The following is a 24,958-nucleotide window of genomic DNA, read 5'->3' as shown; positions in this document are numbered from 1 at the left end:
GTCGTTGACAAATATTTATCATCCTAAAGTAAATAAACCAGCAGTTCTAAAACGACGTGCATGAATGCGCTACCTCCTCCACGCTTCCATAGACTGCAAATAACGGGAAGTTTTCATATAAACAACGCAATCACTAAACCGATTTTCAGTAAATGGGAAGTGATTGTATAGCACGTTAATAAATACGCGTAAGGAGAAAACATTCATTTAATGTGAGTTGAACACATAGAGCAAAACAACAGATTATGTGGTCTTGACGTGGTGCTGATGGACGAGAAACGGCAGCGTGCATTAGGCATTTGGTAAGTTTATACTTATTTTGGATAATTAACGCGGTAGTTTTAGAAAGTGTGTACAGCCTGTTTTCAACATGTGGTTTTCGTTTCGTGGTAACAGCTGACGATGTTATTGATATTGATCACATCAAGACAAGTATCGAGAAAACATTGAAATAGAATATCGTTGTAATGCTTTCCTTTAGTAAGTATTCTTATTATCAACAAATGTTTCAGAAGAATCAAACTGTGTTCCTAAATAATTTCCTACCAGTGCTACTGATTGTTAGTTCTTACACGCACACAGACTGCTGTTTGACAGTCTCTATAGTGTTCAAATGTGCTTATGTGGACTCGATTTTTACATGTTTATTAATCTTTGTTTTCGAAACAACGGCTGTTCATTTGACGCGTCATGCGAAAATTGGTCTTATGTCATAGGCGGCAAGTGGAGCTCCATGCCATCACCTACATTGTCCGCTTATGAGACAACGCGACCTTGCAGAAGTTTATAGCGGAGAGCGTATCTCCCTCCCGACCAGATTGCGCGATTGCGCAGGCTGGTCTAGAGCTACGTTGGCCGCATATCATGGCATAAGACCCTTTTTCGCCTTACGTGGCTCACTTTATCTGTCACGTATGCTGTTACTACCAAAACGTAATGAATAAATGACTAAGCGTTTACCGTGGGGTTGCTTTAATATAAAACAGGGTGGCGACTTAAAACGAATCGTGTGAAATGTCGCACATACTTTAAATAGAGATAACATAATCATTTATGATTAGATTGTCTTAAATGTAACTCACAGCTTAACTGTTTACAAAATGCACCATACAGTTATAGAAACAACTTAAAATTCTTTGTGGTTTACAACAACACATTCCTAAGCAATCATTGAATCTTAGATGGTCGCATCCGGTTGGCCTTTTAAATATATATGAGCCGTGCTCTGTGAAAAGGGGGTTTAATGCATGTGCGTAAAGTGCCGTCCAAGATTAGCTTGTGCATTCCGCACAGGCTAATCAGGGATAACACTTTCCGCTTTTATGATAGTTTTCGTTTATAGAAAATCTCTTCTTCGCGAAAATAAGTTAAGGCGGAAAGTTTTACACTCCTTTCGTCACTGCACCGCATTTGCTGTATCGTAAGCGTTCATTTCCTCAACACGGTCATTAAATACATCCGTGCACAATGATTACTAATACAATTTCCAAATATGAGGTGTTCATATCAAAATGTAATATATGGCAAGCATCAATGAAATAACGAACGCACGGATTGGTCATTATATTGTTGGTTGCTAAAAACCGAAACTGAAATTGAATTAATTAAATGATTGTTTCTTCTGACGTTTGAATATGCTGAGATATAAACGCTTTTAACATTGTATGGCTTATCATCTGAATACTAAACATGTTGAAACAAGAAAGAGTTAACTGTATGATAATACCGTCAACATTTTACCGGGCTTATCAGTTCTAGTCAGGCTGGGGTTGTCGAAACCTTGAGAACAGAAAGACATTTGTTGCAAATGAAGTCGGCAGGCAACAGTAACATTTATTTGTGCATGCATGAGCAAATAATTTAATTTTATCAGAGGTTGAAATATTTAAACAAATCCCTGTCACTTTACCCACCTTGTTTACAAAGATGTATTCTTGTTGCTTTAAATTTACATATGAACACATATTTAAAACATATTGAGTTAATGCTCCTTTACATATGATTTATGTCATATGATTACCATTCAACAAACTGCCACAGTTTGCAAAGTTGAAACAAAAGAAAACAACGATGCACGGGTGCCATGTACCTAGAGAACTTATTTCGTCAACTATAATAAAAGATGGAATTCTATATTTTTCATACACTAAAAATAACCCATTTAATGGAAATAGCATATTGAACACCAAAAACACTATAATATGTAATGTTTTTGTGAATACAGTAAACATATCATATAAAAATGTGGAAGGTGTGTTTGCTTTAATGCATTGTATTTGTGTTGTGTGTGTTGCCGATACAGTAGAGTTGGTAATATTGTAATAGCCTGTACTTTTTATAATTGTAACCTACATTCTAAATATATAAACAATATTCAACGAATCTTTTTTTGTTTTGTAGACATTACCAACCTCGAGTGCGGTTGAACAAAAGAACACAAACGAACCACTACTTTCAGTGAAAATATGAGCGCAAATATGTAACACATATCCTTATTCAATAAACCAAGTTGAAACAGCTATGAAATGTGAAACGGTCTGGTTTGAAATCATCGTGCAACACTTTTTTCAACTTAGCTTTTGGTGCATTGTTGAATCACTCATTATGTTCATAAACTGAAGAGATAAACGTAGTTGAACATAAATAAATTGACATCACCCCAAAGTTTGATATTCTTAACTTATATACAACAATCTATTTTTGCAGGTCATGAATGGTGCAGTCACATATCAAGCATTTATATCAGTACTGGTAGCAAGAAACGCCATTAAGCATGTAAAGCGTGAATACGAAATAGCAGTAAAACATACAGACTAGGTGGCTAGGTAGAGATACTTTTCATAAAAAATGACGGATCTGAAAGAAAAAATCAGTGATCACAAAATGGTCAATTTGATTAAGTGCATTCTTGCCGGGTTTGTAACCAGGGAAGCTCTTATACCATTCGTCACGAATGTTATGGAGGATGTAAAGGAATGCTTAAGACGTCAAACTAAAAATGTAACATGCGGTATTTGCTCAACACCAAATGTCATTGATTGCCCAGCGAAGGGCACATGCAATATATATCAACGAAAGTGCTCCTTTCATTTGAAACATAAGTTCAAGAAGTGCGTATCAGGTGTTTGTCAGACGCTTAGAGACGCCATATCAAAACTACACCGCCATGAAAACCCAACTTGGTGTAATACGGACGCCACAATATGGTTGAAAGAACCGTGGGAAGTCGCAAAGTGTTTTCTTCCTCCAAAAGGCTACGTTGGTAAGGCCAGTGCTGATGAAACAGATATCAATGGAATAATAAATTTGATCATTAACTGTCGACACTTTGACAACGAAATTGGTGACGACCTTCGCAAGCAGGAAAACGTTTGTACCATCGTAAGTTTTATGCGACCTATTCAACTTTGCTTACACTTAATATATTCTGTAAAAAGTATCACAATCCTCATCTTACATAAATAGTTTAAATTGTGCATCGTATAAGTGCATAATTAAATAACATAGCAATAAGATAATTTAACGGCAATCATATGTTTGTCGAAAAGTAGTTTCGTTTGTCTGTGCATAAATTGTACTAGTTTTGTATTTTTATTCCGTCAACAACAAATTAAGCTGATAATGTGAGAAAACTAGTTGAAAGCAATGACTTCCAAGCAACGGTTTCAGTTCATTAATAACCATGCAGGTATGTATTCACCCGCAAATTAAAATACGCCACTTCGTACTACTGTCGATGCTTATTTATATTTACTAAGAAAATGCCCTTTCAGGTAAGAGAAAAGATGCGAGATATAAGACACGCGTCACAGACTGATGTTTCTGATGACGTCATGCATGACGTCATTAACGCGTTGACCAATCTTCTGAAAGATATAAGACGCCCTGACAGTGTTCCAGAATGCATAAAGGCAATACATAAACTGAATGAGGTAACAAACATTATAAAACAAGCTCTTTTCAAACCAAATAGAAAACGTACATTAATGAGTTAGGATCTCTGTATAATGAAGGATAAATGAAACTGCTAAACTTAGTCTGGAGATTATTTGTATTACCTCCTGTTGCTAGATTTTCATTTATGGCAGGTGGATAATTACCTATACCATAAAGGGTAATGAATTTAGCCTTGTTGTAAACGTTGTCCATGTAAACAAAAACAGCTAAAAGAGGTATACATCCGATCTAATTCCTAAACCTTATTTGCCATTTATCGAGCTCGATATATTTAAATAGGTCTTTCTCTCAATGAATGTACTACTTATACGTTCTTTTTTTATGAATTTTGTAGATAGAGCAAGACGATTACGACATCAAATCTGAAAGTATCGATGTACAAAATGACGTGTTGAAAGAGCTTGTGTCATTGAACGTAGAGGACAAAGTGGAATATTTATACCATCACTTTAGCAAGAAGCTCCAAATTTTGAGTACCGAAATTGCGAAAATGAAGGATGCACCAGAAACAAATCATGCTCGTCTGACAGAAGGTACCAATTAAAAATTACACTCTGAACTCAAATAGTATATTGTCAATTTTGCACATAAGAGAAATTTCTAGAATAAATTCACTAGTGTATAATATCTTTCACATTACATTTAATTGTTGATTTTGGTAAATATGTTCACGTACATTAATGATTTATAACATTTAAAATCCATGTATTTATGGATCAAATTATTTTACAGACTTCCAAGAAGATTTGAAAAACTTTTATATCAAGTTCAAAAATCAGCTTCCCATCTATCCATTACCGCCGCGTGTGAAAGGGACGGTAGAACACCTTTATGTTACGCCAAATGTTATCAGACTTGACCACGGAAAATTCAACAGAGAATCACAGCACCGCAGACATTCATTTAGAAAGTCATACTCAGCAGATGAATTACACCTGTCTGACGTTCTACTCGACCATGGCAACATCGTTAACGTAGTTTATATCGAAGGTGAGCCAGGGGTTGGAAAAACCGCCTTTTGCGTGAAAACTGCATTGGCATGGGCTTCAAATCATGACCCTACAGACACTGACAGGTTTTTTCAGTCTGAAACGCTTGGTCAATTCAAATTCGTTTTCTTGGTGTTCCTACGGGACTTCAGTGGTCGTGAATGCGATATTGACAAGATGATTTACCACCATATTCTTGCAAACCTGCCGGCCAAATACACTGATCAATTTCTACAGAGGGTGCTTGATGAAGAAGTTTGTCTCATTATTCTGGACGGACTGGATGAGTGGCGACATAGGAACAACAGTGATTGCTATTGTGGAGCACAAACAATGATTCCACGGCGAAGAATGCGCGACAAATGTTTAGTCCTGACAACCACACGACCGTGGAAAATGGCATTCGCAAGGATGTCGTCCGATATCGAAATTGAACGAGTTTTCGAAATAACTGGTGTGAAAGATCCACGCGACCTTGCAGAAAAGGTTATCCAATGTCTTAACAAAAAGACAGGAAGAAATGTGTTGCCAGATGATTTCTTCAACTCGGTAGAGGACCACAATTTGACACACTGTCTTAACGTGCCAGTGCTCAACATGCAACTCCTGTATCTTTGGTATACAGGAGGAAAACTTGGATCATCCGTGTGCGACATCTATAGGAACATGATAGATATGTTGTTTGGGCAACTTAGAATGCGTATGTCATCGGGCAGTGATATGGAGCAGTTGCGAGACGATGCAAATGACAAAACTCAAGATGACCTTTTAGAAAAACTGCAAAAACTAGCGTTCGACACCTTGATTGACCATGAAAGAGAATCGTCAATTGTGTTTGACCAATCTGTGGTTGACAAAGCCTTAAATTCAGAAGAAAAGAAAAAGGCACTACAAGTTGGGATTTTAACCCAAAGATCTTTTCTCCAACCGAACGCTCAACATGGCTCAGTTTTGTCATTCTTACATAAAACATTCCAAGAGTTTCTTGCAGCACGCCACATTGCTAAGTCGGTGTCTCAGACAAACAATTTAAAGAAATCAATTGCAAATCTCGATGGACACTTGCTCAAAATACATGACATCGCAACCTTTTTCGAATTTTTGTGCGGCATTGACAGCGAAAAAGCAGTTGCGTTCTCGGCATCTCTCATGAACTTTGTTTCTAATGATTGTGAAGCAAACTTAAATGCTATTGGTACAGAAAACAGTGTACAGGACTTACAAAATCTGCATATAATTCAGCAAGCACAAGACTTGGTTCTCAAGGGACTCAGAGAATCAAAAAGCAATCAGCATGAAGCGCATTTATATCTTACCCATGTGACTGACAGACACGTGAAAAACACAGAGGTATGGAGGGAGCTTGTTAAAAGAAACGAAACGAGGATCGTATCGGTGTATTTAGAGGAACTCAATGACAAACCGACCATTGATGTCTTCAGATCAGTTTTTTCATCGTCGAATGATACACTTGTGTACGTAACACTGAAAGAGCGATGTACGGAAATAGATCTTAGTGTATGTAGACATTTGAAATACCTCTGCATCGCTGGAGAAAAAGAGCCAGCAAAAACTACCGCGTCCACAGAGAGTATGATTACCTGTAGCCTTGAACGCGTTTCGGAAGTGACAGAAAAGGTTATGTTTGCGGCATTATCGAAGAATTCTGAATGTTTGCAAAATCTACACGTACATCAATGTAAACATACAAATGATCTTGTCAACATGCTGCCGGAATTGACGCATCTTAAACGCTTGAAAATATGCCACATTGACTTTACGAAAGAGCCAATTGAACGACTTTCGGGAACATTGACTTATGTGTACTTTGAACTTGTAACTATTAACGTTGTTACGATAGAGAGGCTGACGATGTTATATGAAGGATCCAACCATTCCGTGACCTTTAAACTAAAAGAATGCAATGTTGTACCACATCAGGAATTCATTGCTTTTAAAAAGAAAATCAGTTCTTCTAACAAATATAACGTCATGAAAGACGGGTACAAAATGCAAGCGCAAAATCTCCCCTTAGATTACGTCTTTGATGGAATGGACGAAATGTATGTATTCAAATACTCGCTCAATCCGAACACTAAGTTAAATACAGATGACAGCAAGTGCACTACGCTATATGATAGAACCGTTTCAAGCGTTTGAGATAACCATAGATGTATATTCTTTACATATTTGATGACAGGTCTATTGAAACAATCAAGAACTATAACAAAAGAATACGTTGAATTTACGAGCAAAGCTCATTATTTGCCCACGGACGAATGGACATCATCTAATCAGGTTGGCTTCGATAAATGTTCATATTATGACATAGTTACACCTGTTTTTCATGACATAACATGTTACACTGAGCACTTGCACAGTCTTCTACGACAAGTAGATACATATGTTTGTAGAAAATGATGCAAACTTCGGACAAATGGAAGAACAATTATGTCATATTGCAGTTTCTCTTCAAACAAGAATTGTATTGGAATGAAATAATCTGTGTATTTTTGTAACATATGTATTTTTGTTTATGTATAGAATTTAAATTGTTTGACGATCTTCAAATTTCGTATATTGTGCATATACTAGTATATTTGCAGCATATACTAGTGTATTTGAAGCATATACTAGTGTATTTGAAGATTTTGATATGTGCATAGTATGTCTAAAGTTTAGATCTGTACGAGCTGTGCGGTAAAACATTTTCAAAAATAAGACAATCGTTCAATAAGTATTTATAACATTATTGCCTAAAACATGGTCTAATTTTGCTCAGTACAACATTATTTTCTATCATTCTAGAATTTTTTTCGTCGGTTCATTTCCAGCTAACGGAAATGAAGTGTTGACAAAATTCATTTTAGTTTGAAACTCCTTTCTTGAGGCGCAAGTTGGAATCTCGCTTGGGCCTTGTATCGAAACATAGTTTTGGAGATGTTCACACATTTTTCTTAAAGATAAGCGTTATATTTTAATTGCTGCTGAAAACATAGTGTAATAGTGAACAGTGGGAATATGAATTATTGTAATATGTTTCTAAATGTTTGGGGTAACAGCGTCGATATGCCCCTTGAATTCGAAACAAAGTGGTTTGGTTTTTGTTACCTTTATAATACAAGAGATCTTATTGCCATTTTTGACAATCCGTAATGTTGCGGTCATGATTGATAGCTGACAATTTTAATTGTGCTTTGTACACAAGTTGTAATGTTCACATAATTTGCATAGTATATGTATTTAATAAAATATTTTGGATTTAATGACTTTTTTCATAATACATAAACCTTATGTAATGCAGTATAAAACGTATAGCAAAAAATGAAGTTGTTGTTTTGTTTGTTTGATAATTTTTACGATAAAATTCATGTAACTGTAACGTGAATATTTGTAAATAATACGTTATCAACAAGATGGTTCACAAACGACACCTTTCATCAAAGACAAAAAGTGGCCTACACTATCTGTAATAAAACACGTTTTTTTCATGTTACAAATAAAGAATGGTTGCCACAAAGTATTTTGAATCAAGATTTGTTATAATCCCATTATTCTTCTTAAATAAGTGGTAATATATAATACACATGAAGTGAGACTTAAGCTGCACCAGCTGGAGAGCAAACCCTTATAATACAATGTGTAATTTTCACATAATATCAGGACGATCGTACGCATAGATGATATAACTGACATTTGGTACATATCTATTTCAACCACTAAATAGTTTCATCCAACACTGAAATAGTACAACACACAAGCAATTGAGAAATACCCATTTAAATCTAGAATGATACACTTCTCAATTTTAATAAAGGGTAGTTGTTTGGTCACAGCCAAAACTCATTTCTCTACGATCACCTACACATTAATGCGGAACTAATAGATGTTCGAGGAACAAAGTCCGAATTATATGAGAAAGAGCGTACGTACAACTGATGTAACTGACATTTGGTACATTCCTGTTTCAACCACTTTATATAATCAACACTAAAAGAGTACGAAACAAAAACATTTGTCGAATACCCATTCAAATTTGGAATTAAGAACTTTTCAGTTTTCATAAAGGCTATTTGTTTTGTAGATTGTTTATGAAACTTAAATACCCACTTCGTGAGGGGGAACACGGGGTAAAAGCATTTACGAAATTACGAATATTCACAAAAAGAACAATACCTGCGTCGAATATAGTTGCCTTTATATGACCACGCACCAGAATAAAGACCGGGGAAATTGTCAGAGGTGTTTTGAAGTAAGTGTGATCATAAATAACATATTTATCCTCCAGTGCTTTGATTTTGCATTTGTTTTGATGGTAAAATATCAACACAAAGAATGCTCAGGATTGCATAATGCGACTTATTGCAAAACCATGGGATGAGTCAGACGAAACAGAAATCCGCATGTAATTGGGCCTCTCTCTGGTTCGTTACTATGCAATACACTGCATAACAAACATTTCGTGTGGTGGATATCAACAAACAACTGAAAACAAGACCAAAACAAACTACTTTTGATTTAGTTATCTCAAAATGTTAATGTTAAATCTTTATTTCACGTCGCTAATGAAAGTTTAGTTTTTTTTCTGATTTTAAATCATAAATTGACCCAGTTTCTTCAGATGTGCAATACTGCTGTTTTCATTACTTTCCAAATACAAGTGGTGAAATACAGCACAGATTATAATGTCCAAAGATTATGGGAACGACGCTTGAACTCCTGTAAAAGATGTTGATCTTGCGTTGTCATCGCCATACAGAGGATGATTACAATGTTTATGAGCTATCCAGACTTCGTCCCCACCTTAAGACGAACAACCACGGTATTGCTCTCCTGATGGTCGTCCCCCTCCGCTCGCGATTCGGTCATAGCTCCTAACTTTTTATTATATGATATAATATTTGATGATTTGTGAAAGATGCTTGCACAATTGATATAGCAATTTTCACCTCAATAAAAATCTATTACTTCTACTTATGTTGATGCGCTGCTATCTCCCCTTGTTATAGGTCACAATATACTAAAATATTTCCGTAACAAATTCAACGTGAAAGCAATAACTTTAACAAACAAGAAACCGTCGGAGACGGGTGATGCTCCCAAAAGTTTCTTTTTGTCACAACATTGCACTATATATTCAGATAAAAGGAAACGTCTTGAGGGGCATAACTTTGGACAAAATAATACGATGGATGGTTTAGCAACTTAGAAATTTCAAAGGGCCATAACTCTCTAAACAAGAAACCGTCGGAGACGGGTGATGCTCCCCAAAGTTTTTTTGTCACAATATTGCACTATATATTCAGATAAAGAGAAACGTCTTGAGGGGCATAACTTTGGACAAAATAATACGATGGATGGTTTAGCAACATAACCGGCTGATAATATGCACATCTCCTATTGGTAGTGAAGCTTCCCATAAAGTTTCATTGAATTCCCGTAATAAGTTGCTGAGAAATAGCTCGGACAAGAATTGCACTATAAGTAGAATGGAAAATTTCAAAGGGCCATAACTCTGTGAAAAATCATCCGACCAGAACCGGCTGATAATATGCACATCTCCTCTTGGTAGTGAAGCTTCCCATAAAGTTTCATTGAATTCCGGTCATTAGTTGCTGAGAAATAGCCCGGACAAGAATTGCACTATATGTACAGTTAATGGAAAATTTCAAACGGCCATAGCTCTGTGAAAAATCGTCCAACCAGAACTGGCTGATAATATGCACATCTCCTCTTGGTAGTGAAGCTTCCCATAAAGTTTCATTGAATTCCGGTCATTAGTTGCTGAAAAATAGCCCGGACAAGAATTGCACTATATGTACAGTTAATGGAAAATTTCAAAGGGCCATTACTCTGTGAAAAATCATCCGACCAGATACCGCTGATAATATGCACATCTCCTCTTGGTAGTGAAGCTTCCCATAAAGTTTACTTGAATTCCGGTCATTAGTTGCTGAGAAATAGCCCGGACAAGAATTGCACTATATGTACAGTTAATGGAAAATTTCAAAGGGCCATAACTCTGTGAAATCTCATCCGACCAGAACCGGCTGATAATATGCACATCTCCTTTTGGTAGTGAAGCTTTCCATAAAGTTTACTTGAATTCCGGTCATTAGTTGATGAGAAATAGCCCGGACAAAAATTGTGCACTGACGGACACACGGACGGACAGACGAAGCGGCGACTATATGCTCCTGGGGGGAGCATAAAAATAAAGTCACAATTTGCGCGCAGACACCATCATAACCGTACCTTTTCTTAAAGAGCATTCCAAGCCTAATTGATTTAAACAATAAAAAATATAGGTCATAAAGTATGTAAAAAAAAGAACTCGACGCGAATCAACGGTCACTTTTTAAGGCCATCTTTTTATCGGCTTCTCTCTAGTTGATGAGGGTTTTCCGCCATCTGTCAAAGTCTCATGTAGTCTCCAACCTAAAAGCAAAACACTGAATTTGTAGTATACAACAATATTTTCCCTACCACATGCACACAGAAATATTCAAAAATAAAGCAATGGCTAGTGACCATACAGAGAATTGTGTCTTCAAATAAATGACGTTCCATTTTTTAGAGGGAATAGAATTGAACACCAAAAGTATTTAGTATACTGTAACCTTATATATATATATATAGCATACACCTGCTACAGCCACTGCTTCTACAACAACTACTGCTACTGCTACTACTTCTACTACTATTACTACTATTACTTCTACTTCTACTACTACTTCTACTACTACTACTACTACTACTACTACTACTACTACTACTACTACTACTACTACTACTACTACTACTACTACTACTTCTACTACTACTACTACTACTACTACTACTACTTCTACTACTACCACTACTACTACTACTACTACTACTACTACTACTACTACTACTACTACTACTACTACTACTACTAAAGTTCATATTTCAGTATATTCGGTAATACAATTTCGTGATGTGAAATCGAAAGTACATCACAAAAATGGGTGACATAACGATATACACACTATAAATAACGCAAGTATATTGATCATTTTATATATAAAATATATACAATTCACTACGCATGCACAATTTGCATTCCTGTGTTTACCACGTGACGATGATGATCAATCTACGTGCGTGATTTATAGTTAACTGGTAGTTACCTGGTACCAGTACCCAGTAAAAATTATTACCGAATATAGTGAAAATATGAAAACTTAACAACTTTTTTCAAGAAATGTAATATACCAGTCGTGATATTTAAATCAATATAAACTAATTATTGTAAAAGTACGGTATTTTAGAACTTTTCTTTGTTCGTCAATCGCGGTTGACGGTCCCTTTAAAGTGGTGGCCTATAATTGTAAATAGTGCTCATGCAAACAAAAACAAACGAATCAAATGGTAAGCAAACTTACCAGAATAGCCACTGTATGCGTGTGCTTCATTACGAAGGACACGATTGAAAATAATTGTTTGGTCTGGACCCAGTTTTATCCTGTGGTTGAGAAACGCACTAAAAGCAACTGGAGGAAGGTCTTTTTCCCAAAGTAAATTAAATAAAGAAAAGGAATTGTTTTTATTTACATAGTGTTCCATCAGTCAAAAAATTGACAATATCATATACATGTGCGCGTGCGATTTATTCTTATGATTAAATGACTATTTTTTATGCTGCCTGTCATAATTAAACTTGATTTAAAACAATGATAATACATGTTTTGCTCAATGGGACACCACATAGCATATCACATTATTTAATACACGCACACTTATTTTAATCATTTTGTTTATGAGAACTTAGTCGTAAAATATTTCCAATACCTAGAATCCGCCATTGTTTCTGATCATTGTCTTTTTGCTTTCTTCCTTTGACGTAATTTTCCAAATCCTCCACCCGTTCTTGCATATCTGTCATCTTGCGCATCATTTCCTTCATCTTGCTCATCATTTCAACAAGGTCAGTATTATCGTTATTTTGCAAGACATTTTGTTGGGACTCATCCGTCCAAATCGTCAGAAGAAGAAGGATAATGAACGCTGTCATAGTTAAACACTTCGTCCTGAAAAATGACAGTTTTGAGTTTCTTTTTAAAAGCAGGTAAACTTCACATACTGATAAGTGCGTGACAACGTGGCGATTAAAATGGCAACGGGCAATCATATTCAGTAACTTACTTAATAACTGATACAAAATTCGGTCTTCTTCTTATAGTTTCCCATTGAGTACGCGTAATTTAAGCTCTGCGGGGTAAAAAGTAAAACTGTTCAAGTGCATTTTACTTTCGATGGATTAATAAAACATATGTATGTATTGCTCAACTACTCATTAACAACGCAAAAGGTAGTCCCGTGCCCGAGAAAAGCTTACTTAGATATAGTTCTCATTTTAAGTAAACGTATATTTAAGAAATTATGATAGAATCGAAACAATTTTTGCATTACCGTCATATATTGGTTATTAAACAAATCTGTGTCGTTCTGACGGCTTTTACACACCATTTTTAAAAAGTCGAGCGAACGCTCTTTTGGTTAACTTTTCATGCACACGAAAGCTGAAATTTTTTTTTACCATCTAACAATGATAACTCAAACATTATTCAATTAACAACTTACTGTTGTCATACGGTACTTGTCATACGGTTCTCATGAATACGCACTTCTTCCGACGCTGCCCGAAGCTAGTCTTGTGTTCTCTCGTAAATGTTCGGATATCGTCGCGGGAAATTGACACGGAATATATTGTGGCAAAAAAGAGCATTTTGTACCTCGTTAAATCTATGTTCACATACCACATCTCGCGTTGAAATGTAGGCTTATACTATAAGAAACACTGATTTTATGGGTTAACTTTATTTTACGAAATATTTTGCAAAATATTCGTTGATTTTTAGTATCTATGTGACTTTCATGTATTTTTAAATAAGTTATGTCACTTCATAGTAAGAAGTATTGGTTACAAATTAGCATAAAGATCCATTGCAAATAGTTTCAATACAGTACTTCATATTTTAATATCCAAAGATCAAGCTGGTTTTATTAAAGGCCGATGTTTTGTTGTAAACACAAGAAACCTTACGAAATCTTAAAATATAAACTAGTATGATATTGAAGTTACATGGCAAAATGACATCAGATGGGTTTTTATTAATAAAATTATATAAAGCATTTTCAACACAATTACATGAAATCTTTTGAAATATAAGCATTTGGTTTGTATTCACCAACGCATCCCTTTTAGTTAATAATAAATTATATATTAATTAAACTTAAATTCATATGATTTTGTTAATATGTTTTATAGCGACGTCTTAATTGAGGCGTTTCACGGGCGTTCCTCACGTCTAGAATAAAATGTTGTGCCAAGAACACATAACATTCACTACTGATTAGCAGAACAAAGCAAACATGCGAAATATAAATCATTTAGAACAAGAAATATATTTTGAAAAGTTTGGTAAGATAATACGGAGGAAATAAAAATGTCTCCTCCATTATTATCACCTCTCTCTTTTTCTTGATCTTATATCAATTAACTAATCGGGTGTTCTCAATGACATGATTTATGACATTCAATAAGCATGCTTTGTTCAAAAATAATATTCTCAAATTGTTCGATGCTAACTTTCTTGAAACGCAGGCTCTTATATACAAAACAGAAAATGAATCATGGTCATTTTCAAAACCGCAGAATAAAAATAACATATTTAGGAATTCTCCTTATGGGAATAACGTTATGAAAGAGCATATTTGTGTTGTACCAGTAGTATCCCCTATTTGCAGGTACACAAGTCAAATTTTAAACATATTTATAGCAATTCTAATTGCTAAACCTAAACAAATGTAAATGCAAAAAGGACACCACGTGCCTTTTTCTCAGTTAAGACATCTTTAGATATGCAAATACGTTTAATCTTTAGACACATATTTAGTTTAACGCTCCGGCTAGTCTCCATAGATCTTTATCACATCCGTCTCCATGCATCTTCTGATTAAATAAATGCATGTGTTGCCGATTTGCTAAGTCATCAACTTCAGTTTGTGATAAGGCAAGGCCATCTCTTTCTTCAACAGTGATCTTTAATGTTCATATTGCTGAACATGTGATTAATCATTTGTTTACGTCGTGCACGTCGCAAACGCGTTCTGGGTAAAGTCACTCAAACATTTCTGGACGCCTTTGTCGTTTAGGTATACATTTTGAAGCACATAAAGGTCCAATCTGCAACTTTTAAGTGTTTACCGTTGTTAAACATGACATACATTAATTGTGTTAAATGTAAATAAGGAATCAAAATAACATCACATACCTAATACGCCTTTAACACGTATAATATTAAAAGTACTCTAGCGTCAGCAAAAAACAATATTCACTAGTGTGTATCCATAATATCAGTTTCTTCATCATGGTTAAATTGTTCACTTATGTAAGGATTCACCGAGTATTTGAAGATGCGTATCTCATCGTCACCGACGAAAACATCGTTTACATTAGTTATTTTGTACCCGTCTTTTTAAACATTGTATCTCTCTGAAGATTTGATCATTGTTTTGAACGCCTCAAACTGATCATATGGAATAACTGTACTTAATTCTTAAGTTTGAATGTTACTGAGTGTTTGGAGTCTAATAAAATATTTGTGACTGTTTCCAGAGTATCTGCATGGATTGTTACGTTTTGAAATAAAATGTATCTTAGAGAGACGAGTCAGTCGGCTCTTTGTTAAGTCCACATGGCAAACTTTCAAACGTAACAATGTTCCCAAAGACGGTAACATGCTAACGAGTCCGTCGACATTTCTACATTGATGAATGTGTAGATTTTGCAAGCGCTTTGACTCTTTCAATGAAGCTAACATGTGTATTTCTGTTTTTTCGGAAACACGATTGAGACAGCATACTTTTTGAGTTTGCCAATGTTTTAGCATCCTTTTTTATACAGATATATTTCACCATTGTACACTGACTCAAGTTAATTTCTGCATGCTGGTTTTTTTAAACTTACATAGACCAAAGAGCCAAACGTGTGCGCAAAAACTGATATCAGAATATCAGTTATTTCCGTTTCATGGTTCTCTTCAAAATGTACGGAGACAATTCTGTTTTGGTTCATCTGGACATGCTTTTTCCAAAGTTCCAAGGTGCCACTCTGTTTTATGTTTCTGTCGGTAAAGTGTGTTAGATAGAGCTCGGCATCCACTTTGTTGCTTGCAGCTTCTGTGTACCCTTTAAGGATCAAATCTTGCGCTTGTCGAATGAGAGCGATATTCTGTAAGTCTTGAGCACTGTTTTCTGTACCAATTGTCTGAAATATTTTTCCGCATTCTCCGGAAAAACTTTCCATCAGCGATTCCGAATATACCGTAGCTGAATGACCATTGATACCACACATGAATTTAAAAAATACTTCAACGTCATGTATTTTGATCATTTGTTGCTGAAGGTTTGCAAGGGTCTTCCCTTCGCTATCAGGAGTCGGCGTCGAAAAAGCGATATGTCGTGCGGCGAGGTATTCCTGGAATGTTTTATTTAAGAATTGAATAGCATTTTTCTGCATTTCATCGGTGTATGAACTGTCGGGAAAATTACGCCTAATTGGCATAAATTAGGTGTATTTTTCCCGACAGTTCATACACCGATGAAATGCAGAAAAATGCTATTCAATTCTTATAATTACAACACAAAATGATCTTAAAGCTGAAATTATATCGTGGTAAGGGTCATAAAAGTCCTTTTTAATCTAGCGTATGAATCTATTTTCAGTTTCGGTTTCATCTCCGTTAAAGTTAAAAGGTAAAGTTTGCACAAAAAATATAACGTCATTTCGCTATTGACCCATAAAAAAACAACGCCATTAAGTTTCGCGCAAATCATAACGTCATTTTGGCAACTTGTTTATGACCAGAAAGTAGCGACATGAATATTCATGTTTAAATTTGGATGATGGAAAGATGTACTATTTTGACGACCACAATACCCTGGAAAATGGCGTAAAAGGGGCCATGATTCTGTCAAAATGCTTTATACAGCTGTCTTCTCTTGTTTATAGATTGGGATCATGTTGGTAAAGAAGTATGCAAAATATGAAAGCAATATGTCAAAGGACATAGAAAATATTTGAGGTGGTACGCAAACTTTAACATAGATATATCAATAATATGCATATTCTAAGTATAAAAGGGCAATAAATATGTCAAAATGCTTGATACAGTTGTCTGCTCTTGTTTATAGATTGGGGTCATGTTGGTAAAGAAGTATGCAAAATATAAAAGCAATATGTCAAAGGACATAGGAAATATTTGGGGTGGTACGCAAACCCATTTGCACGCTAACGCTAACGCCGACGCCGGGGTGAGTAGGATAGCTCCACTATATATATTTCATATATAATAGTCGAGCTAAAAATGCGTTCGTTCTCGTTTTCCGCGGCGGAGTTGTATTATATTCGGTGTTACATATATATCCTCTATCTTTTCGATTACCTCTGGCACAAGCGGAAACATCGGAATGGAACTTTTGAATTTTTTGTAGAATGCCCGAAGATCTTTTTCAAAATCTGAAAACATAAAGATATTTAAAGATTCAAAATACTTTTATAAATGATTGAAAAAAAATTTATGACTAGTCATGTGTTACCATTGCGGCATTTATGTAGTACCAGACTTCATTTTCTTGTTCGATGTCTTTTCCGTGCTCTCGACTTTAGCGTTAAGATCGTCCAGTCTACTTTCGATGACCACTGTCTTTAATCTATAAAGAACATTTCGATAATCATTTTCCACTGTACGTTCATGAAAAGATAACTCTGTTTAAAGTTAATAAGGCCTTAAGCCGTTGTTTTCCGAGCGAATTTAACGTTTGTGCCGACCATAAGATATTTTATTTACCCAATATTCGTCTTACTGATCCTGTACTTTATGTTCATGAAATATGCTAACGCGGGAAACATATCAAACTGCAAACAAAAACGTTGGGTTCCCAGCTATGATATGGGTTTATTATTAACAACAAAGATCGTCAATTTGTATGACGTGGCATTGAATTACAAGGCGTTCTGCAAATATCGGTCGACTTTATGCGTGCTAAAATTAGAGACAAAAATCAGCTAATGTTTATAAATACGTAAGCATTCGCTGTAGAATTATGATAAACTTCCATCTATACATGCTTCGATAAATCTAACCCCGACGATATTGCTTTCAATGCATGATGGCAATATTTCAATCAATGGCAAATATGCATTATTTATACAACAACATAAACAGGTTTGCATAACTGCGTACGGTGATATTCAGATCAAAATGTTCATATTTGATCGAATGATACTTTATATGCAAGGTTGTAACACCTACCTGGTCTAATTTAATAAGTGCAGCTTGGCATTCGGTTAGGCCAATCAAATATTTCTTGTCACTGAGAAGAATTTTCAGCGTTTGAATGACGTTAAACATCTCAAAATCTGGAATGTCCGTCTCAGAATCATGTCTTATGTTTCGTAACACCTCTCTTGCCTGAATCGGTACGATTGCAGTTTCAAATTCATAGCAAAAATACTGAAATACTTTCTTTGTTTGTTGTTTGTTCTTTAAACACGAATATGTATTAAGGAAAATTATAGATCAAGAAATCTTTCAACAATTTATGTAGAAATGTATAGTCGTATGGTATTTATTTCACTTACCTTTACACAAATGTTCGTCGTTTGTCTCAGGTCGTCAGCAAATTCAGCTTCGAACTCCGTGCAGTTTATGATAACATTTATTATCCCATTGAAATCAGTATCTCCAGCAGAATGTTTGTCTGCGTACCTATCCGGTGGGAGAACAATTTTGCAAGTTTCCATGGGTTTGTGAGCCATTGTTTATGCGTCTGTGTTTTGATGGTTGGTGAAAGCGATGCGAACTGAGTATGAAATCTCATATGCATACTTTTTTGTGCAGGTTTGGTATTGATGAACTTGAGGAAACGTGCAGAGATATCCACGACGACGTATGCTCTGAGTTGGGCATTTTATAAGGTTCGGTGTTGAGCAGACATCCAATTAATATTTCCCGTCTGTTGTAAAAGTGACTTGTGCAATTTCGCCATTTTATCGGTGACAAACTCCTATAGCGCGTCTCTGGTCACAAATCCTGCTAGTATACACTTAAGCAAGTTAGCCATATTCCGGTCTCGTATTTCTTCGCCCAGATGACCTGTGGTACACGACGCCATAGTGTACGAACAACTAATTGATTTATGTACTTTGTAAATGTCCGTCCTGAAACAATGTGGACATTGGAATTATTTAGCATTCATTTTGTTCCACAATACATTTTCAAATAGTAAAGATTGTGCATGTGTTGTTGTTTTTAATATAAAAAAACACGTGTCTCTTGGACGTTTAAGCTAGTGACAATAATATCTCTTACTTGAAAGTAAGAAAATAGTTATTTGTACTATTCTTAAAGGATATTGTCATTTTCTTTAAAGCACATATTAATTGAAAAAATATTAAAACACGAATAATTTGAAATAGATTTAATGTTTCAACAGCGTAATTTTTAGTTTACTTACCACGAATCATATCCGAAACGGTGCAAAATCACTTCTGTTTGTGTTTGCGTAAACAAGTGTATTGATTTCAAATTTCTTGGTATGGCTTTTATTACAGAACATTCGCGCTGCATGATACGAATTAATGCTCCTTGCGCCGTATTATGACGCGCAATAATTACTCATGTTCCATATCCAGGTATGTTCTAGTTCCAATATTCTTTCACCGGGTATGTATCTTGCAAATTATACAAATGTATAACTTAGAGACTGTATACGGCAAAGAATTTCAATGAAAAGATGAGCATTGCACTAGAACGCAAATCTACGTTTTGTGGAGTTACAGCAAGCTATACAAATTCATAAGTAAAAAATTAGATTGTGTTGATGGTGACATTTTATGTTATTGTGAAACCAAAGAGTAAACTAATGTTCACTGGCAATAAAACTGATTGTTGTGATTGTATTGTTTCCTAGTTCACTTGACGGTGCTTGTTTTCGAAAAGCTCGTTCATAATAAACAGGAAACGCAGCAAATGAGTAAGTGCACAGCAAATGAAAAATAAACATTATTGATTCGGTAACATCATGCAAATACGGAAATACAAGTAATCGCCTTTTCCACGGGAAACTCCCTAAAAAACCGCGGTGATAAAAATAATAATAAATTATGGTAGCGTGATTGTGATATGTTAAAGTCAAGGTTGACTTCTAGAAAATGTAGAAGCAGTAGAATTAGTAGTGGTACGAGTGCTCGATTGGTCATTGTCGGCTCACATACTTCTTAAAAGTTCCCCGGGTATACTACAACGTACCCGGGTTACATAATATATATTACAATTACCCCGTTGTATGGCCGGGTGCCTTTAGCGATTTTCCGTACCCGGGGTACTTTTTAGTATACTTAAGAGTACCACGGTACATATAAGTATTACCTGTTGTTGTTGATGTTATTGATTCTTATAACTGCAGCAGCAGCACAAGCAACAGCAGATGTTATTGTCGTTGTATTTTTGCGTGTGTGTTTGTTTGCGGTAATGCCCTTGACGGTCGGGCGGGAGAGCGTCGGAAAAAGCTTGCCAGTAAATTTTATTTTGTTTTCAGAAAGGCAGGATTTTGCAATAACTTTGCAGATTTGCCTAGCGTCTAGAAAAAAATCCTTGGCAAACAGCGTAGACCCTGATGAGACGCCGCATGATGCGGCGTCTCATCAGGGTCTGCGCTGTTTGCTTAAAGTTATTTCTGTAAGAAATATTCTAAATACAGAAATAAATATACTAGACATCCCTAATTTTGGAAATAAATTGATCCAATTTAGAAGGATGGGAGAGTTCACTAGGCATAAATGGGTAAACTTTGCAGATTTGACAAGCATGCTGAGACCAATAGTACTAGGAACATGTTTTGATGCTGATATAACTTCGTCGTCGATAAATATGTGATCATTCTAAAGTAATAAACCAGCCGTTGTTTAACAATGTGCATGACTGCGTTACCACTTCCACTCTTCCATAGACTGCTCATAACGGGAAGTTTTATATAAACAACGCAATCAATAAACAGATTTTCAGTAAACGGGTAGTGAATACAGGACACGTTGGTTAATGCGCGTAAAGACAAAGCAATCAGTTAATGTGCCTTGAACACAATGAGCAAAACAACAAGTTGTGGCCGTTAAGTGTTGCGGGTGGACGTGCTTTACTCATTTGGTAAGTTTATACTTATTTTGGATAATTTACGCGGCAGTTTTAGAAATTGTAAGTACTGCCTGTTGCATATGGTTGTCGTTTCGTAGTAACATCTGATGATGTTATTTTCAATTGATGAATAAAACATGTGGATCGCATTAAGACAAATAAAAAGAAGACAATGAAATATTATTTCGCTGTTGTACTTTCGTTTTGTAAGTATTCTTATTATCAACAGCTATATGTTTAGAATATTCAAAGTCTGTTCCTAAATAATTTCCTATTATTAGTATTGATTGTTATTTTTTACACAAATACACAAACTGCGTTATGTTTCAGAGCCTCTATAGTGTTCAAATGTGCTTATGTAGACTCAATGTTTACATGTGTATCGATCTTTATTTTCAAAACATCGGCTGTTCATTTGATCCACGTCATGCGAAACTGGGTCTTATGCCATAGGCGGCAAGCGGGGCACATCTGTCGGACCGTATTTGGTACAAAAACGAATATGGTACATTTATACCATATTCGGCCGAATATGGTACAAATGTACCATACTCGGACCGAAGATGGTACAATTTTCGACCGAATATGGTACAAACATTGTACCATATTCGGTTGGAATAAGTTTTTCTATGCTCGCCAAAACGTATTTGGTACATACCAAAAAAACTCATAAAAATGAAAATGGCCTACGTATATGGTACATAAATTATGTATTTCTTAATAAATGAAATAGTCTGCCGATGTGTAAACTTTTTTTCAAACTCAAATACATTGTATTAACCTAATATTGGAAGTGACAAAAGTATCATCATCATCATCATCATCATCATCATCATCATCATCATCATCATCATCATCGTCGTCGTCGTCGTCGTCGTCGTCGTCGTCGTCGTAACTAGCAGTAACAGAAACAGCTAACCTAACCACACTTTACATGGATTTTGCTGGTTGTGTAACTGTTTCTCCGGCGAGCTCAGTCGGTTGCGCGTCAGATTGGCACGCAGGCGGCCTGGGTTCGATTCCCGGGCGGGCCAGATACTTTCGCTGAGATCATTAATAGCAATTTATTTTCAAATTTTTAAAACTTTTTTTTTCGAAAGTGTATTTTCACCAAAATCCGATTTAAGAGATTTTGAGCTCTTTTAAATGAATATATCTCTCCAAAAATAAGGATGTTTGACTGGCTGCTTTAGACAGGTGTGACTGTATTCCTAAACATTACTTTGTAAAGTTGATTTGTCGTTCCGACGTCATATTGCTGAGAAGCCGACAAAGCTTTGAAGTTTCCGATTTTTTCTTTGATAACGTGCCGCTTTAAAAAGGCGGGAATTTTGCACACGAGTCTTACTCAGAAGTCAGTAACCATATTTGACTTGGCGGTCGGCAAGAAAAGTTGTGATTTTCGACTAGAAAGAATTGAAATCCAAACTTTCTTCAAACTTCAAAAGAATTCTTGACAGTAAGTACTGTACATAATTTTAATTTTCAGTTGTCTTAATATGCATTGATGTTTTAACATGCATTGATTTTTATGTTTTATGCCCCCCCCCCCCCCCCTCAGAGTGCATTTGCAGTTGTCCGTCCGTCTATCCAACTGTCCGTGGCATTCCTTCCGGGTGCGTAACTCCTAAACTGCTAAAATATTTAAGCTACAGTCATTTTTTCGAAAGTGTATTTTCCACCAAAATCAGATCGAGCTCCTGTAATCTGTAGATTTGAACATTTTAAATTTTATGGAGTTTATAGGTCTTTGACCTTCGAACCCTGCCTAGTCGTGACTTCTGGTGAGCGACCTAGGCCCCCAGGGCCCCTTCTTTATATCCCTTCCATCCACGTAGCATTGGTTTCTACAGACCGTTTGTCCGTTGACCGCCATAAGTTTGCCCGCTATTTTTCCCCTGAATTTGAATTCGGTTGGATTTCAATGAAACTTTACATGAAGTACTTGCTACTTTCATTGCGCATATTGCCCGGAAGTTCGGATTGTAAATTTTAGCGGAGCTATCAGACGAGTGATTTTAGCTCAGCTCATGTCGTGAGACATTCGTTTTCGACACGCGGTGTTCAATACAAGCTCTATTAACTAATGAAGTATAAATGTATAATAACTTATTATATTATTTCAGATGAAGGAAGCAATTAGGAGAAAAAGGAAGCAATTAGGGTGCTTGCCCAGGTCGAAGTACGACATTATTGTCATATGTTTAAACGGATCGTTCGATGTCCCTGTGAAGAAACGGACACCTGAAGAGAATAATTGTTTGGCCATGATTAGAAAACGTAAGGACTTCGAGCTTGGTGACCGGGGTTCTTTATTGTGTGGCGGAAAGCAAGTCCTTGTGAAAGAAGATCTTCCTAGATTTGTTGAGAAGATGTTCATGGAAAACAAAGGATGTGGAGCAAGGGTTATTTACAACAAACTGAAAGTAAATTACACGGGGTTCTCGGAACAAGCTATCCTTGAAATACTGTACAATAGCAAGTATTACCATGAGAAGTATCCGAGATTTACAAACAAGCCAAAGCCAAAGACAATTTCAGAAGAGAAACCAGGCAAAAGATGGCAGATTGACATAATTAACATGAAAAATCAAAGTGTTAGCTACAAGGGGTCCACATACAGTTATATTCTACAAGTCGTGGACGTTTATTCTAGGTACGTTATGCCAAAACCCCTGAAAACGAAGAGTTCGCGTGAAGTTGCAAAGGCATTAGAGGACGTGTTGATGGTTAACCTTGCCCCTGACATCATCCAATGTGACAACGGACTGGAATTTAAAGGCCCTAGTATGAAACTTTTGTTGAACAAGTACAACATCAAAATGATCAATAGTAGGCCGTATCATCCTCAATCACAGGGCAAGTGTGAAAGGTCAAACAGTGTTATAAAGGCCAAGATTCTATTTGCAACAAAAAGTAAACGTGGATTTAACTGGGTCGAAGGGCTTCAAGATTTAGCCTATGCAATAAACACAAGTTTCAAACGAGTTCTTGGGGGTCTCACGCCCTTTGAAGCCTACTACGGAAGAAGTCATGTTTTTACCAAAGAACGTCATAGTTCTCGTGAAATAAAGAAAACCATACGGCGAGCAAATAAAAAGGCTTACAGGTCGCTGTTGAAAAACGCAACTTCCCCAAGCAAGTACAAAGTAGGAGAGACAGTATTAATTCGCTATCCCTTTCGAAAATCCAGGGTGCCAACCAAAAGATATGTTATCGAAGGCAAGGTAGAAAAAGTAAAACGAAATGGTGTTTATATCGTGTCATTTCAAGTACCGAACAAACCCGAACTTGGATTCGTAAGCAAATCGGTTGGGGTCGAAAACATGACTAGCCTAACTGTTGCGTTAGAGAAACAACGAAAAATTAAAAAACATTCATTAAAACAGAACCGCTCAGAGAAACAAAATCACAGAACTAAGTACTATCATGTTTTAACACACCATGAAAATCTGCAGTTGTTGGATGGGGTGAATATTGCCATGGACCCAAATCCGGATGGAAATTGTCAATTTGCTGCTATATCGCATCAACTTGGTAAAATTGGTATATACAAAGACGTAGATGCTTTACGTAAGGAAGCAGTCCATCACATTGTAGAAAACAGATATTTCTATGAAACTTTTGTCTATGATGAAACATTTGATGAATACGTTAAGAATATGTCTAAGAATGGGACATACGGCGACAACCTCACGCTCATTGCACTTATGAGAGAATATAATTTGCAGTGCCTGGTAGTTTCTACCCGAGGACTAGAACACTCATCAATTGTGTCAGCAGATGGAA

The 24,958-nt window shown here is 36.0% G+C and overlaps 2 protein-coding genes across 4 annotated transcripts in view; both read left to right on the top strand.

Annotated features, from left to right (window-relative positions):
- Nucleotides 1-138: 138 nt before the first annotated feature.
- LOC127847198 (uncharacterized) lies at nt 139-8,212 on the top strand. 3 transcript variants are annotated; one of them, XM_052378933.1, is made up of 6 exons: nt 139-302; nt 2,401-2,479; nt 2,707-3,381; nt 3,774-3,932; nt 4,292-4,490; nt 4,690-8,212. In XM_052378933.1, exons 3-6 carry the CDS (start codon nt 2,848-2,850, stop codon nt 7,104-7,106), a joined length of 3,309 nt encoding a protein of 1,102 aa, XP_052234893.1. In that variant the 5' UTR covers nt 139-302; nt 2,401-2,479; nt 2,707-2,847; the 3' UTR covers nt 7,107-8,212. The 3 variants fall into 3 exon arrangements, with proteins under 3 accessions (XP_052234893.1, XP_052234892.1, XP_052234891.1); XM_052378932.1 differs by having other exon boundaries at nt 2,401-2,535; XM_052378931.1 differs by lacking the exon at nt 2,401-2,479.
- A 12,830-nt stretch (nt 8,213-21,042) lies between these two features.
- The window catches only part of LOC127849032 (uncharacterized), a 41,705-nt gene continuing 37,789 nt past the window's right edge, over nt 21,043-24,958 (top strand). Inside the window, exon 1 of the mRNA XM_052381757.1 lies at nt 21,043-21,181. The gene's annotated coding sequence lies outside the window, so the exon portion shown is untranslated. The remainder of the gene's footprint in view (nt 21,182-24,958) is intronic.

This window comes from Dreissena polymorpha, chromosome 10, assembly GCF_020536995.1.
Source record: "Dreissena polymorpha isolate Duluth1 chromosome 10, UMN_Dpol_1.0, whole genome shotgun sequence".
Taxonomy (NCBI): domain Eukaryota; kingdom Metazoa; phylum Mollusca; class Bivalvia; order Myida; family Dreissenidae; genus Dreissena; species Dreissena polymorpha.
Note: the sequence above shows the minus strand (reverse complement) of the source record. Positions and strands in the feature narration are given on the sequence as shown.